This window comes from Amaranthus tricolor, chromosome 13, assembly GCF_026212465.1.
Source record: "Amaranthus tricolor cultivar Red isolate AtriRed21 chromosome 13, ASM2621246v1, whole genome shotgun sequence".
NCBI lineage: Eukaryota > Viridiplantae > Streptophyta > Magnoliopsida > Caryophyllales > Amaranthaceae > Amaranthus > Amaranthus tricolor.
Genome location: NC_080059.1, coordinates 22,336,767 through 22,349,998, shown reverse-complemented (window position 1 = coordinate 22,349,998; position 13,232 = coordinate 22,336,767). Strand labels below are relative to the sequence as shown.

At 34.8% G+C, this 13,232-nt stretch overlaps 1 protein-coding gene across 15 annotated transcripts; it reads right to left on the bottom strand.

Moving 5' to 3' along the window:
- Window positions 1-1,553: 1,553 nt before the first annotated feature.
- Window positions 1,554-12,103, bottom strand: LOC130799031 (uncharacterized). Of its 15 annotated transcripts, XM_057662166.1 has the most exons (8): window positions 11,698-12,103; window positions 9,382-10,478; window positions 8,289-8,366; window positions 6,939-6,965; window positions 5,533-5,599; window positions 4,796-5,121; window positions 3,547-3,726; window positions 1,554-2,041 (listed from the first exon to the last, which is right to left on the bottom strand). In XM_057662166.1, exons 6-8 carry the CDS (start codon window positions 4,829-4,831, stop codon window positions 1,646-1,648), a joined length of 612 nt encoding a protein of 203 aa, XP_057518149.1. In that variant the 5' UTR covers window positions 4,832-5,121; window positions 5,533-5,599; window positions 6,939-6,965; window positions 8,289-8,366; window positions 9,382-10,478; window positions 11,698-12,103; the 3' UTR covers window positions 1,554-1,645. The 15 variants fall into 15 exon arrangements, with proteins under 15 accessions (XP_057518149.1, XP_057518143.1, XP_057518148.1 ...); XM_057662160.1 differs by lacking the exons at window positions 4,796-5,121; window positions 6,939-6,965 and adding an exon at window positions 7,164-7,265; XM_057662165.1 differs by lacking the exon at window positions 6,939-6,965.
- Between the last annotated feature and the right edge of the window lie 1,129 nt (window positions 12,104-13,232).

Genomic DNA, 13,232 nt, shown 5'->3' with positions numbered 1-13,232 from the left:
AATAACTATTGTGTATTAATATTTGTTAGTGTGGAATGACGTTCATCTGAGTTGCCTGAAAATTTCCATTTCTTGCTGCAATCAATTTGAGATGAAAATCCCCGTAGTAGTATTAAGTAAATAGATCCTTGTTCGAGTTTCTGACTTAGTATCTGCTGATGTGACTGCCAGTGCCTTAAATTTAAGACTGATCAAGCACAAGATGCAAAGAAGATGGAGAAGCTCAACAATATATATTCTTTGCTTTGATGGCTCGTGGTCCTGAAGGTACCATTCTTTTTTCTACCCCATCTCTCCACTCTTCTTTCTTTCCTACTTTTGTTGAGATTTAGCGAAGACTTTTTCTATGGACTTGAAAATAGTGTTGTTGCCTTTGTTTCGCTGATATATAGTTCCTTGTCTTGTGTATTCTGTAGTGGATATAGCAGAAGTCACAGGGAAAGAACAATTGGAGGCACAGCCGTCAAAGAAAGGAAGAGGAAGAAAGCAATGATTTGTAGCCCATTTGCAAAACGATTTAGCTTGAAAAACGATTGATAGACTACTCATATCAACAAGGTGCATTTTCTTTTCTAGGGAGCCCATTTGCTAAGAACTTCACAGTTAAGCGTGCTTGGTGGGGAGCAATCTTAGGATGGGTGACCTCTTGGGAAGTTTTCCCGGGTGCGCACGAGTGAGGCCAAAGTGCGCTGGAATGACTTGTGTTGGTTTGTGGGGCTAGTCTACAGTCTCCATGAGTAGTCACCAGCGGTCCGAGGGGCCGGGATGTTACAAATGGTATCAGAGCAACCCTGCGACCGTGGCTGATAGTGTTCAGTGCACCTAGTGGGGGAAAAGATTCTGAAGTTACGGTCCAATGAGGACGTTGTATTCTTAAGTGGGGGTGAGTGTAATACCCCAAATTTAGCTTGAAAAACGATTGATAGACTACTCATATCAACAAGGTGCATCTTCTTTTCAAGGGAGCCCATTTGCTAAGAACTCTACAGTTAAGCGTGCTTGGTGGGGAGCAATCTTAGGATGGGTGACCTCCTGGGAAGTTTTCCGGGGTGCGCACGAGTGAGGCCAAAGTGCACTGGAAAGACTTGTGTTGGTTTGTGGGGCTAGTCTACAGTCTCCATGATTAGTCACCAGCGGTCCGAGGGGCCGGGATGTTACAAAGGGTCCTAATATTGGAGAAAATGTAGTGGCTCGAGAAGAGTAGCATTGATGAAAAGCTCGAGAAACTCCTGATGATTAAAACGGTAATTATATCAGTAAATCGACCTAAAAAGCTCCCATATTTAAAGGTCGAATGTAGCCTTTTCAATGGGACAAAGGAGTTGACCTACTTGCCCTCGGATTCAAAGTTTCTACAATCTAAACAACGCAGACTTTCTATGTTTTTGAAATAATTTATACAAGCATCCAAAGTTTCGAGCCTATGTTCTGCAATCTCAATTGAATCTAAACAAAGCGTCTTTTGGTGCAACCATGAGTAGTTCTTTTGATCCTTCGAAAATGAAGGAGGCAGGGGTATATCCTCTAAAATGGAATATTGTAAGAGTTTGAAGTAAGCATGAAAGTAGCTTAAGCAATGCAGCACTAAATAGTAAAATCACAATTTCACTCTACACAATCTTCACCATAACACAAAAATGTGAGATTAATCTACAAAAATTATTCCATTTTCTCTAATGGTATCAAGGACGATGCCAAGCTTTCCCTCAATGCGCTCATCTTTCCGAGGCTCATAGGCCAGGGCATATACATCTGCTTCTTTTGATCTCTCAGCAATGAGCTTACCTACCACTCTGCATGCATTATTATCAATAAGGGATGTCAAGGTAGTTCTTAAATCCTTAGCATTCGTGGTTGCAACAGATATCACTTTGCTGGTTCCACGGTGCATCACTTTGGCATGAATAAATCGCTTCGAGAAGAATACATTTAGCAGAAAAGGTCTCATGAACATATCAGTCTGTTGCTTCCATGATTTCCTATCGGTTTTCCTTGGTTCTCCTCGAGATCTCCGAGTCCAAGCTGCTTGAACAACAAAATCCTGGATAACTTTCAAGTTTCAAACATCAAAAATAAAAAACCAGAGTCACAGTTTCATATTTTAGAATTTATATCACCCAAAATGAGGTGGCGATTGAATTAGTATAGAGATTACAACACAATTTAAGTGACTCCCACCTAGGCAAAGATTGGAGGGTAAAATATACATAACCTTACCCTTGTAATAACCGAGAGGTTGCTTCACATTGGTAATAACAGAGAGGTTGTTCACATTAGCCCTTGATAGCAAACATTATTTGCGCAACTAGTGTTGAGATTATCGCATATATAATATTATATTAATCAGTCCCATGAAACTGTTAAATTTAAGGGTTGTCAAAGTGAGGGGTGATAAACTCGTAACAAAATGCCTTGAAGTTCGACATCTTCATATTTGACAAAAAAAAAGGCAACAAGTCAAATTAAAGTGATCAAAGAAAATGGAGGAAAAGAAAAGGAAAGAGGAAGGACAAAGGTAAAGAGGAAGTAGCCCTATAATTCAACTCCAAATCTTATCAACTTTAGTAGGATTTACATCTAAAGGAAACTGGATCACTATACTTCCCTCGCCCTTCCTTTCCCCTGATCCATATTTCAATGTATGAAAATAGATTCATCACACTTTCACCCTTATCTTAGAGTCGTGTAGCAACTGGTTAGCTCATTTCATGACTCAACAAACTGTAAGAGTACCCAATATCATCAATGGAACCGTGACCAAATACCTTAAATTCCACAAAAAGTTTCATAAGCAAGAATTTGATTTGACAACCAAGAGCATTAAGTTGGTTTTTTTTATCAATTAAGCAATTGAGACCATATGAACAATGACGAATTAAAAATCTAACAATGTATTCATAAGGTAAAGGAATCAAAATGGCAATCTTCCTTTTAGACGTATGCTTAAAGAGAATGAAAAAAAACTGGTCTCATTATCAAGTGACTTTTAGTTTGTTTACCAGATTCTTGAACAAACTCCATTAATTATTCCCTCATTACCACAAGACAATTTCCATTTTTTTTTAGTAATTAAAACTTATTAGTTTTGCTTTTATAAAAAACTAATACTACATATTATATCATTCTAAATAGTTCAGCTAAAACAACAGATGTAGAAACACAAACCCTAACCCCCAAACCTAATTTATGTGGGAGACACCTAATCAGGGTAATGAAATATATGCATCAAAGTAAAACAATTATCATCACCAAATTTCAAAATTCATCAATTTTTCAAGCACATGGTTTATTAACAATCATTCTATATCTCCCAAAAAGAAACTCATTCTAAATATTTCAGATGAACAACTCATACTGAAGAAACAACTAGAACACAGTATAATTTGGATAGTGCAATTTGAACTAAATTGACAATTGAATCTGAACAAAAAAACATATATATATATATATATATATATATATATATATATATATATATATATATATATATATATATATATATATATATATATATATATATATGGGTTTGTAAAAAGGAAATCATACCTGTTTGGGTGTAGAATTTGACAAATTAGTTTTGGAATTGAGAGAAAGATTGAATTGAGGAAATGAAGAAGACCATGATAATGAGGTGGGCTTATTCTTTCGAGCTCCAAACAAGTCTGACGATATAAGAAATGCAGAAGATGATATGCTACAAGCCATCTTCTTCTTTAACAGTAATTCCTGTGGCTCAAACAAATAAACCAGAAAGAGAAAATTATAAAGAAACCTTTAATATCATATCCTTTAACTTATTTTTTAAATATAAATTGTCAAAAATATATCAACCTTTTGATCTGTAGAAAAAAAACACAATTATTGATTATTTTTAAATAAATTCACATATTCGGTATAATTGTTGAAAATAAACTCAATTATTATTTATTCCTAATTGTCTAATTACAAAAAGCTTTAAAGATGGCTATAAACAATAGGAGGATTTATTTAAAAATTAAACAATTACTAAATTTATTTTTAGCAGATCAAGCAAAAATAGGTTTATTATTGAAAAATTTCCCCTTATTTGAATTACACAAACAAGATCACCCAGTTAATGAATCGATCAACTACACCAATAAATTAGTACAAGTTCCCAAAAAAAAGTGCGAGAAAGTTGCAAAATTTCAACATGAACAGTTGTAAATTGAAATAGAAAATATTTTTATTACTTATCAAAATATTCCATAAATTATCATACCCACCATTTATCTACTGCCTATGACGGGTACAATTTCATACCCACGCCTACTCAAATAGGTTTTTATCCGAAATTATCCACACCCACTATATGCCATGTCCATCTTATACTTACCCCATATCCACCACATAGCCACTCTATACCCACAGGCTACATCATACCGCCCTATCCTCACCTCATACCCACCCACCCCTTATTCGTCTATAAACTCTAAACACATTGTATCATAAAAGTCATAGTAATAGTCATAGTTATCAACCTAGTATCCTGCATAGGTCGGGGTCCGGGAGAGGAAGGAAGCGGACCATACCCGTACCCCCTACAAGGAAAGGGCGCAGAGGACTACACGCACACAAATAATCCCCTAAAAGGATGGGCCCTACAAAGAGAAATGTGAGTGGTATACATCTCGCATTCTCGCCTAGGAAGGCATCTATAACAAATAAACCACATTAAAATTGTAACTGAATCATAAAAAAGAAAAACAAAAGGAAACTAAAAACCCGAATAGATAACTAAGATAGAAAAGGGTAAAGGTGTAACAACCCGACTTACCGCTGACTGCGTAAACAGGGTCATCACTGGGTTCATTTCACAAGAAACTGAAATCACACTTCCAAAACTCAAGCAAAAGGGGTCACAAGCTCTTCAACGTGACTAACTCAGCTAAATCCCAAAATCAATATCTAACTAAAACACAAGACAATCATACAATTCTCTACAAGTCCTATATAACCAGCATAGCCAAAACAAATATATATTTATCCAAAATCCTAATACAAATCTACAAATTCCTACGTGCTCAGCTTAATATACATCCTTGGAACGCTATTCAACACCGCTAACCCATCATTCCCGACCGGTTCTGATCTGTAATCAGGCTAAAAGATGGAAACAACAAGGAATCAGATTAAACTGAGTGAGAATCAACAATCCAAAACAATTAAACACACGAATACAAAACAATGGTTTAAAAGCAACATCAGTTTCCTAGATCTATGTGCGCACAGGGAGTCTAGTTTGAGAGGTGCCCCATAGCTCTAAGGCTAGTCGCTCTCGGGTGAAGCTAGTCAATATCTCAATGACAATTCGCTTCAAAACAGGGAGTAGGAAACAATGTTCCTCAACCCCGTCAATGACCAGCCCGCAAGCCCGATCCATTGACCATATCAATATCAGCATAATCATTCATAAACATTTATCACATTCATATAAATTTCACAAACTTTAAATAAACATTTTACAAATGGTAGTCTGGCCAGACCCCTTTTTAAGGGACTGTTACTACTCACCGACGATGTCGCTTCAAGGTAACGAATCCAGCTATCAACTAGAAGGGTTCTTCGATGACGTCGTCTCCTGGAGCATAACAAACATAGCATCACAACAACGCATACGATACTTCAGCTAGGTTCATTTAATTCATTACTACTCTTCCTAACAATGCATAGATCCAACAGCTATTTTAATATTTCGAATCATTTAAATCTCACATGTTCTATTCTAATCTCCCGATTTTCCATCAAGATTTTATAACCACGACCTATAATTGTCAATTTCTCTTCAAGATTAACAACGTCTATAACTTCCTTAGTTTCCTTGGTAATTCCAACTACTACAAAAAGATAGACATTTTAACTCATCATTATCAATACTTTTAAGAATCATATAATTAAATCAAGAACCCCGATTATCCAATATTTCATCACATTCATATATTTCTCGACCTATATTTAACATTATTTATCCACAACCCTTATTTTCCAATATGCACATTTAACCACAAAGATAAGTATTCTAATCTACAATCCACAAGTCCACAAGAATCTAATACCTCATCCAAGAATATTAAATTATTTACAATTAATCTTTACAACTATTCTTCAAACAATTACATAATCCCAACATTTCTTCAATCCAAACTAATCATCTCAAGATCCATCAAATCATACTCATCATCATATAACTTACTAATAATACATTTTCCATCAATTTTCCAATTAAACACCAATATATTCATTCAAACTTAACATTGAAAATCTTCAAAGAATCACATAATACCTTCAAGAATATCAAATTATGGATACTTTACACATAACTCTTGTTTTAGCATTTCTAATCATCATATAACAGTAAAACTTTGATCTTTAATTCTGTAACACCCCAGAATTTTCGACCCCTTAACGAAACCAAAACCGTAAAGGAGGTGAGGAAATTCGGGTGTTACATAAAAGAAAAAGGAAAAGAATTTATATAAACGTTAAATATTAACTTTAAAAGGGTGAGTTGAAATTTTGGCAGCATCTGCCTTAAAACTGTGCGCCTTTGTAGAAAAACAAAAGTTAATTAAGAAGCTAATAAAGTAAAGGCACTAATGGCCTATCAAAACTATGTCACGGCGAAATGATTCGTCGCCGGCCTCTCAAATCAACATGCCAAACATGGATCGTGGTTCCAGTGTCGACGTTTGCGTTTTAAAAAGACTTAACTCCTTAAAACCATACATAGTTATAGACTACGCAGCGGAAATACAAATACACGTGGGAGGACACAAGGCCTCATAACTAAACATATACAATCAAAATTTACAAAAGATAACAAGAGATTCAAAATCGAAAGATAGCGGTAAGGACACAGGTTATGCTTCACCCTCATCACTTTTCCCAAATGCAATGCAATACATAAGAAGCTCCAGTACCTGCTACGCTTGTCTATGATCCTCCTGCTGCTCGACATTAGACCAAAGGCCAATGTGTCATAGCAGGACAATCATAGAAAGTCATCAACAATCAAACATAAATACAAACACGTACACGTTAGTAACTAACATCAAATATAATAAGGCCAACTACTAGATAATATTATATTATAAAACAACATAAGACGATTTCATAAGACACCAGCACATGTAGTAACCGTTTACCGGCCACTTATACTTCTTAATTTCACTATGTGCTTTCTGACCCGAACCATGTGTTCTTGGGTAGAATGCAGGTCTTCACGCTCCTCTTTTTAAACATAACTCCTGCAAACACGTATAGTATCAACTCGACCAAGGCATTAACAGAATACCTAACGCATGACCTTATAGAGCTTGTCTATCTTAAAGTAAGTTTGATCGTAGTCCGTAATATCCTTGAGGTAACTTAACTTAGGCACACTTCTCGTTAGCATAAACTATTCTATCAATAAGTAGATGTTGTATCAATGAGTAAATATTCTATCAAAGAGTAAACGTTTTATCAACGCGTAAGCTTTCTACAAGAGAATGAACCTACTATCAATAAATACATTTCGATCAATGAATAAATAAACTATCACTGAATAGTTTTCTATCTGTGGATCTTTTCTCTACTTCCTGGCATAGTGACACGGCCAAGGGCGTTATCGGCCTCCCGGCGCCCATTGGCAAAGTATGAGCTCATGCCCCCTCCAGCTGACCCTCTTGGGTCCTACCTTTGGGAAAAACCTAACACACTGGGGTACTAAACCAGTGAAGAGGCCACCATATTGGGGTTTGCAAGGCCCGCATGGTAACACCTCGGTCAAGGGGCGTTATCGGCCTCCCGGCGCCCAATGACCCAAGCATGCTCATACCCCCCTTACAGTGGTCCCGTCGAACCTCACCTAGGGGACTAAAAAAACAACCAGACATAATCCAGTTAAGTCACGCCAGCTAATCATAATATAGTATCTTATCAGATGGGAATAACTTCCACTCTCAACTATTAATGAGCGCCCTGGGATAGCAGCGCGCCAAAATCCACTAAGCCACTCAATAGAATATGAAATTCACCTATAAAGGAATCATTCTAACTCCAATTAGGCATAATCTAATTCTTAAATAGATAAGAGGGGTGGTCCCTGCCTCCTACTAACACTTTCATTCTCTATAACTATTCTAAGCGCAAGAATTTCCTAGTCGACGGCGTTTCGTATAAGGCATACTCGCTAGTATCTCAGTTTTGATGCAGTGCATAGTATTACAATGAACAATAATGTCTTAAATAGAAATTGCGTATAAGAGTTCGTTACTGCGTGTACGTACCTGCAAGCGTCACTGCACGATCAAAAGTCACAAAATCACCTCAACTAAGGCTCTACTTTCCTCTTACGAAATGGGCACCTATATAAGTTATGAGTAGAACTAATAAGTTCCCTTAACTACTTGACATACCAAACTAAATATCCAAGTAACCGCCATCACCCATTCAACATGAGTTTCCGATCACTCTAGCACGCACACAACTCATTCAATACAAGTCAAAATCATCAACTCAACGCAACATAAGTCTTTCCATCCATTTAAAGTAGAAGTATGTGTGAATCGTTCCTTTACATTAACTATTTTGAGCATATCGGCTCGCGTTACCCAAAAATAACTAATCACAACTAAATCTTACAATTTTAATATAACATTAACATAACGATAAGACAAATCGTAGAGTTATCATGTTGAGATATCATTTGTTCATTCTCCAAAACTATTAAGAACTATAGTCAAAACAACACGACAATTAACTTTAGCAACCATCGACGATAAGTTGACATCATGCTCTTGGCTTACTAATATCATGTATCTATAATTTCAATAACAACCTAATAAGCGTATTCGTAATTTACAACAATCAAACCACAACAATTAGTAACTATTACTCCCAATTTAATCAATCAAAATCACTTTCATAGTCAACTAACATCATCACCATTACTAATTTTTTAAATTATTATTATTATTATTTTTTTTTTCACAACAATAACCAATCGACCAGATCTTAAAACGACTTTTAAAGTTATTTAATCAATCATCACCAAAATATAGTATAACACACACATCATTGGTAATTTCATCTCTAAATCCAAGCCCGAATCGTTTCGTGTTCAAAGATAACATATTAATTTACTACCCATACTAAGACTCAAAGAAACTAAATACGAAATCAACACACAACCCATAATTTCAAATCAACCTCCAAACCCTAAGTCATGAACATGTTTAATTCATCAATCAAATTCTTACCCACAAAAAGATTCAATGAAAATAACACAAATCAATACCTCACTCATAAACTTCATAAAACTACAATAAAACTTCAAATAAAACTAGAAATTAATTAGAGAAAAGAGAAGAGATGGCTCACAAAGATGGGACTAACAAAAGGATGAAGACTAGGTGGTGGTGATGGACCCACGCAGTTGGGCCGTGGGCCTTATTGGTGGCGGCAGCCTCCTCGGCAGAAAAGGGAGGACAAGGCTGGCGGTCGTGGCGGCAGCAGGCGTGGAGCAGGTGGCGGCCTAGGTGCTGGCTGCTGCTGTTTGCGAGAAGAAACGCAGCCCTTGCTGCTGCTGCTTGCGAGGGAAACGAGGCGGCTGCACTGGTTGCGCGAAGGGACGGCGGCTGCTGCTGGTCGAGGAAGGAGCAGCGCAGAGAAGAGAGAAAGACGGAGCAGCGCAGAGAAGAGAGAAAGACGGAGCAGCGCAGAGAAGGGAGAAAGAAGGAGAAGGGAAATGACGGCCCAGCTTTTGTTTTTAGGGTTTCATGGGTTTTTTTTTTATACTCGTTGCTATATCATTATTATTATTATTATTATTATTATTATTATTATTATTATTATTATTATTATTATTATTATTATTAAGTTTATATATTTATTTATTTTTATCTCTGTTTATTTTCTTGCGAGACTCAACTAAGAGACTCGCCTTTGTGTACTCACACATATTAATAAAATAATTATTTTGATTCGAACCTCTTTATTTAAGAAATCGTAACTATATTTTTAATATATATATATATAAGTTAACATTTACATTCATGTATGCAAGAAATTTATTAAACTAATTCAGAAATAATTTAATATAAATGTAAAATCTTTAAAAGTTATTAAAATATTAAATAATTTCATTATTAAAATCTCGGGGTGTTACAAATTCACTATTTACATCTTATTAAACTGGAAGTAAACATTCCAGCCACAATCGCTATTGCTCATAAAGAATTAATAATCCATCTAAAATATTCAATCATCTAACAATTAGCTCTTGACGAGTATCCACAATCAAAATGATTAATCTCAACTTCACCTAAATCTATCAATCAACATAATACCCATAACAAGTTCTCAAATCAACAAACATCTAATATATCATCTAAGAGCATCACTTTACTCAATTACTTGTCATCATCATCGTCAAAACCACCTTGAACAACTAGCATTTACTTGAGAAATTCATTAACCTAACCAAAATCAGGACATCATCATCATCATTAGCCATAAATTCCTACTTCCTAACAATAATTATCCAATATCTCATATCCAACTAATAATCCCAATTAGACCTGGGAAAATTTGATCCGACCCGAAAATGAACCCGGGACCCGACCCGACAAAACCCGAACCCGACCGACCCGAAAGCGACTTAATCCGAAACATGACCGACCCGATAATTACCCGACCGAAAATGACCCGACCGAAAACCGACCCGTTTTGACCGATTTAATATCAATTTTTAGAGTAATTTCAATGTTAAAATTCATTTCAAATAAAATTTTTGTTTTCAAAGTATCTCAACATATTGAGTATATCACTTAAACCCTAAAATTCATCAATAGATCTCAAAAAACACGTATTTAACGTCTTTTTAGCCATCGTAATTATTTTTCTTTAAAAACAGGACGTTATAATCATGTTAATTGAATACATGTATCTTGTTAAATCAGTCAAATGAGTTTTTAATTCTTCTACATTTCAGTAAGCAAATCAATATAATTTATATGAACGTTTCGCACGTTTGAATAAGCTTTTCAAAAAACGAATGTCGCTACCCTAAATTATAAAACGCGTATCTTATAAGACGAAATAAGTACTTAGTTAGTTGTATATCTTTCCAACATGAAAATTGTGAAGATAATTTTAACGTCATTTTTATCTAACGTTACAATTATAATAAACAAAATAACTTTTATAAAACGTGTATCTTACAAGTCTTTCAAAATAAATATTAATTCCCCTATTTTTCTTGCACTTAAATGAACCTGACATACCAACTATTTTTTGAAAATCGTACATGTAATTTCTCTAATGATTTTTTTTAGACATTTTAATGATTTTTTTTTATGTTGAATTAGTCGATTGGATATTCTAATGTTTTATGGTAACCCGTTGGGTCAATACGAACCTACCCGAAACCCAGAGTGATCCGACCTGAAACTGACCTGATCCAAAACTGACCCGACCCGAAAATGACTCGACCGAAATTGATCCGACCCAAAACCCGACCGACCGACCGTTTTCCCAGGTCTAATCCCAATCAACTTAACTCATCCAATTAGTTTATATAAATTGAAGATTCAATAAAATTTAGCGTTTAACACATGATTAATAAATTATTCAATTAAAAATACATGAATCAAAGTATACCCATCAAGAAAACAGAGAAGGGCTTAAGACAACTACCTTCTGTTCAGCTACCAGAAACGAGGAGGAAAACGGACTTAATGCTTGATTCACGGTTTGAATTGGATGTTTAATCACGAGATTGAAGCTCACTCCTTCTCCCCTAACTCGGCAGAAATCAAAGACAAAGGGAAAGGATTTCGATGCTACTTTGATTTCACACAGCCTTTCGAAATTTAGAGGAAGAAGAACCCAATTTCTTTGAAAATCAAAGACAAGGGACGGCGGGATAAGCGCATGGGTTTCGAAGGTCTTGAGGATGCAAAGGGTTTGAAAATGATGATGAAAAGTGACGGAATGAGAAGGAAGGAGAAGGAAGGGAAATGGGGAAAGGGAATGTCGGTTTAGGAGAAGGGGACGGGAAGGGAATTGGGAATTGGGGAAAAAAAGTTTCTGATTTGGGTATTAATTTTAGTTAGTTTTATATATATATATATATATATATATATATATATATATATATATATATATATATATATATATATATATATATATATATATATATATATATATATATATATATATATATATATATATATATATATATATATATATATATATATACATATATATACATATATATATATATATATATATATACATATATATACATATATATATATATATTATATATACATACATATATATATATATATATATATATATATATATATATATATATGTATATATATATATATATATATATATATATATATATATATATATCATAATAATAATAATAATTATTATTATCACTTAACCCACTTGATTCACGGTAATTTCTAATTAGTTTAAAGCCGAAAATGATTTTATTTATTTTTAAAATTTCCGAATGTTACAAAAGGAGACGGGAACTATCAATAATCTAAAACACAAATATGATGTCTCCAACTATTTTTATCCTTAGTCGGGTCCTCAGAAAGGTGCAACTCCTACAAGTCAATTTTTATTTGTTTATTCCACGTTCTCTTGGGTCTACCTCAACTTCTCTTGCCCTCCGCTACTAAGGCTTTCCACCATTTTCTTTGGTGCATCTCCGCTTTTCCTCTTCATATGTCAAATCCAACTTGACATGTTTTTATGCAACTTTGCTCACAAAAGGGCGACCCCTTGCCTCTCTCTCAACTTTAGGTTCCTAATTATATTTATCCTTGTGTGCCCAAACATCCAACTCAACATTCTCATCTCCGCTACATTTATTTTTCGTTTGACGAACTTTTTTACCAGCCAACATTCTATCCTATACAACAATGCATGCCTAATGGCCACTCGGTAAAATTTACCTTTTAATCTAGTGGGAAATTCTTATCATATAGCAGCCTAGTAATCGCTCTCTATTTTATCCACCCGTTTTTATTCGATAGATTACATCTCCATTGATCTCCCAATTACTCTTGATGATTGACCCTAATTGCTTAAACTTTGTTGGTTTATGTAATTTGAAATGTGGTTGTCGTATCTATTTATACTTTAAAAATCAAAAGACTTAACAAATATTTCGTTTCAGATTTTGAATGTTGGAATACTTCATATAA

Bases quoted from the DNA above. Each gene is read 5' to 3' on its own strand.
- LOC130799031 (XM_057662160.1), bottom strand. From the start codon at position 7,213: ATGGTTCGGGTCAGAAAGCACATAGTGAAATTAAGAAGTATAAGTGGC. The intron at 5,600-7,163 runs GTAAACGGTTAC...GTTATGCTCCAG, and splicing joins TTAAGAAGTATAAGTGGCCG to GAGACGACGTCATCGAAGAA. The intron at 3,727-5,532 runs GTGAGTAGTAAC...TTTGAGCCACAG, and splicing joins ACCTTGAAGCGACATCGTCG to GAATTACTGTTAAAGAAGAA.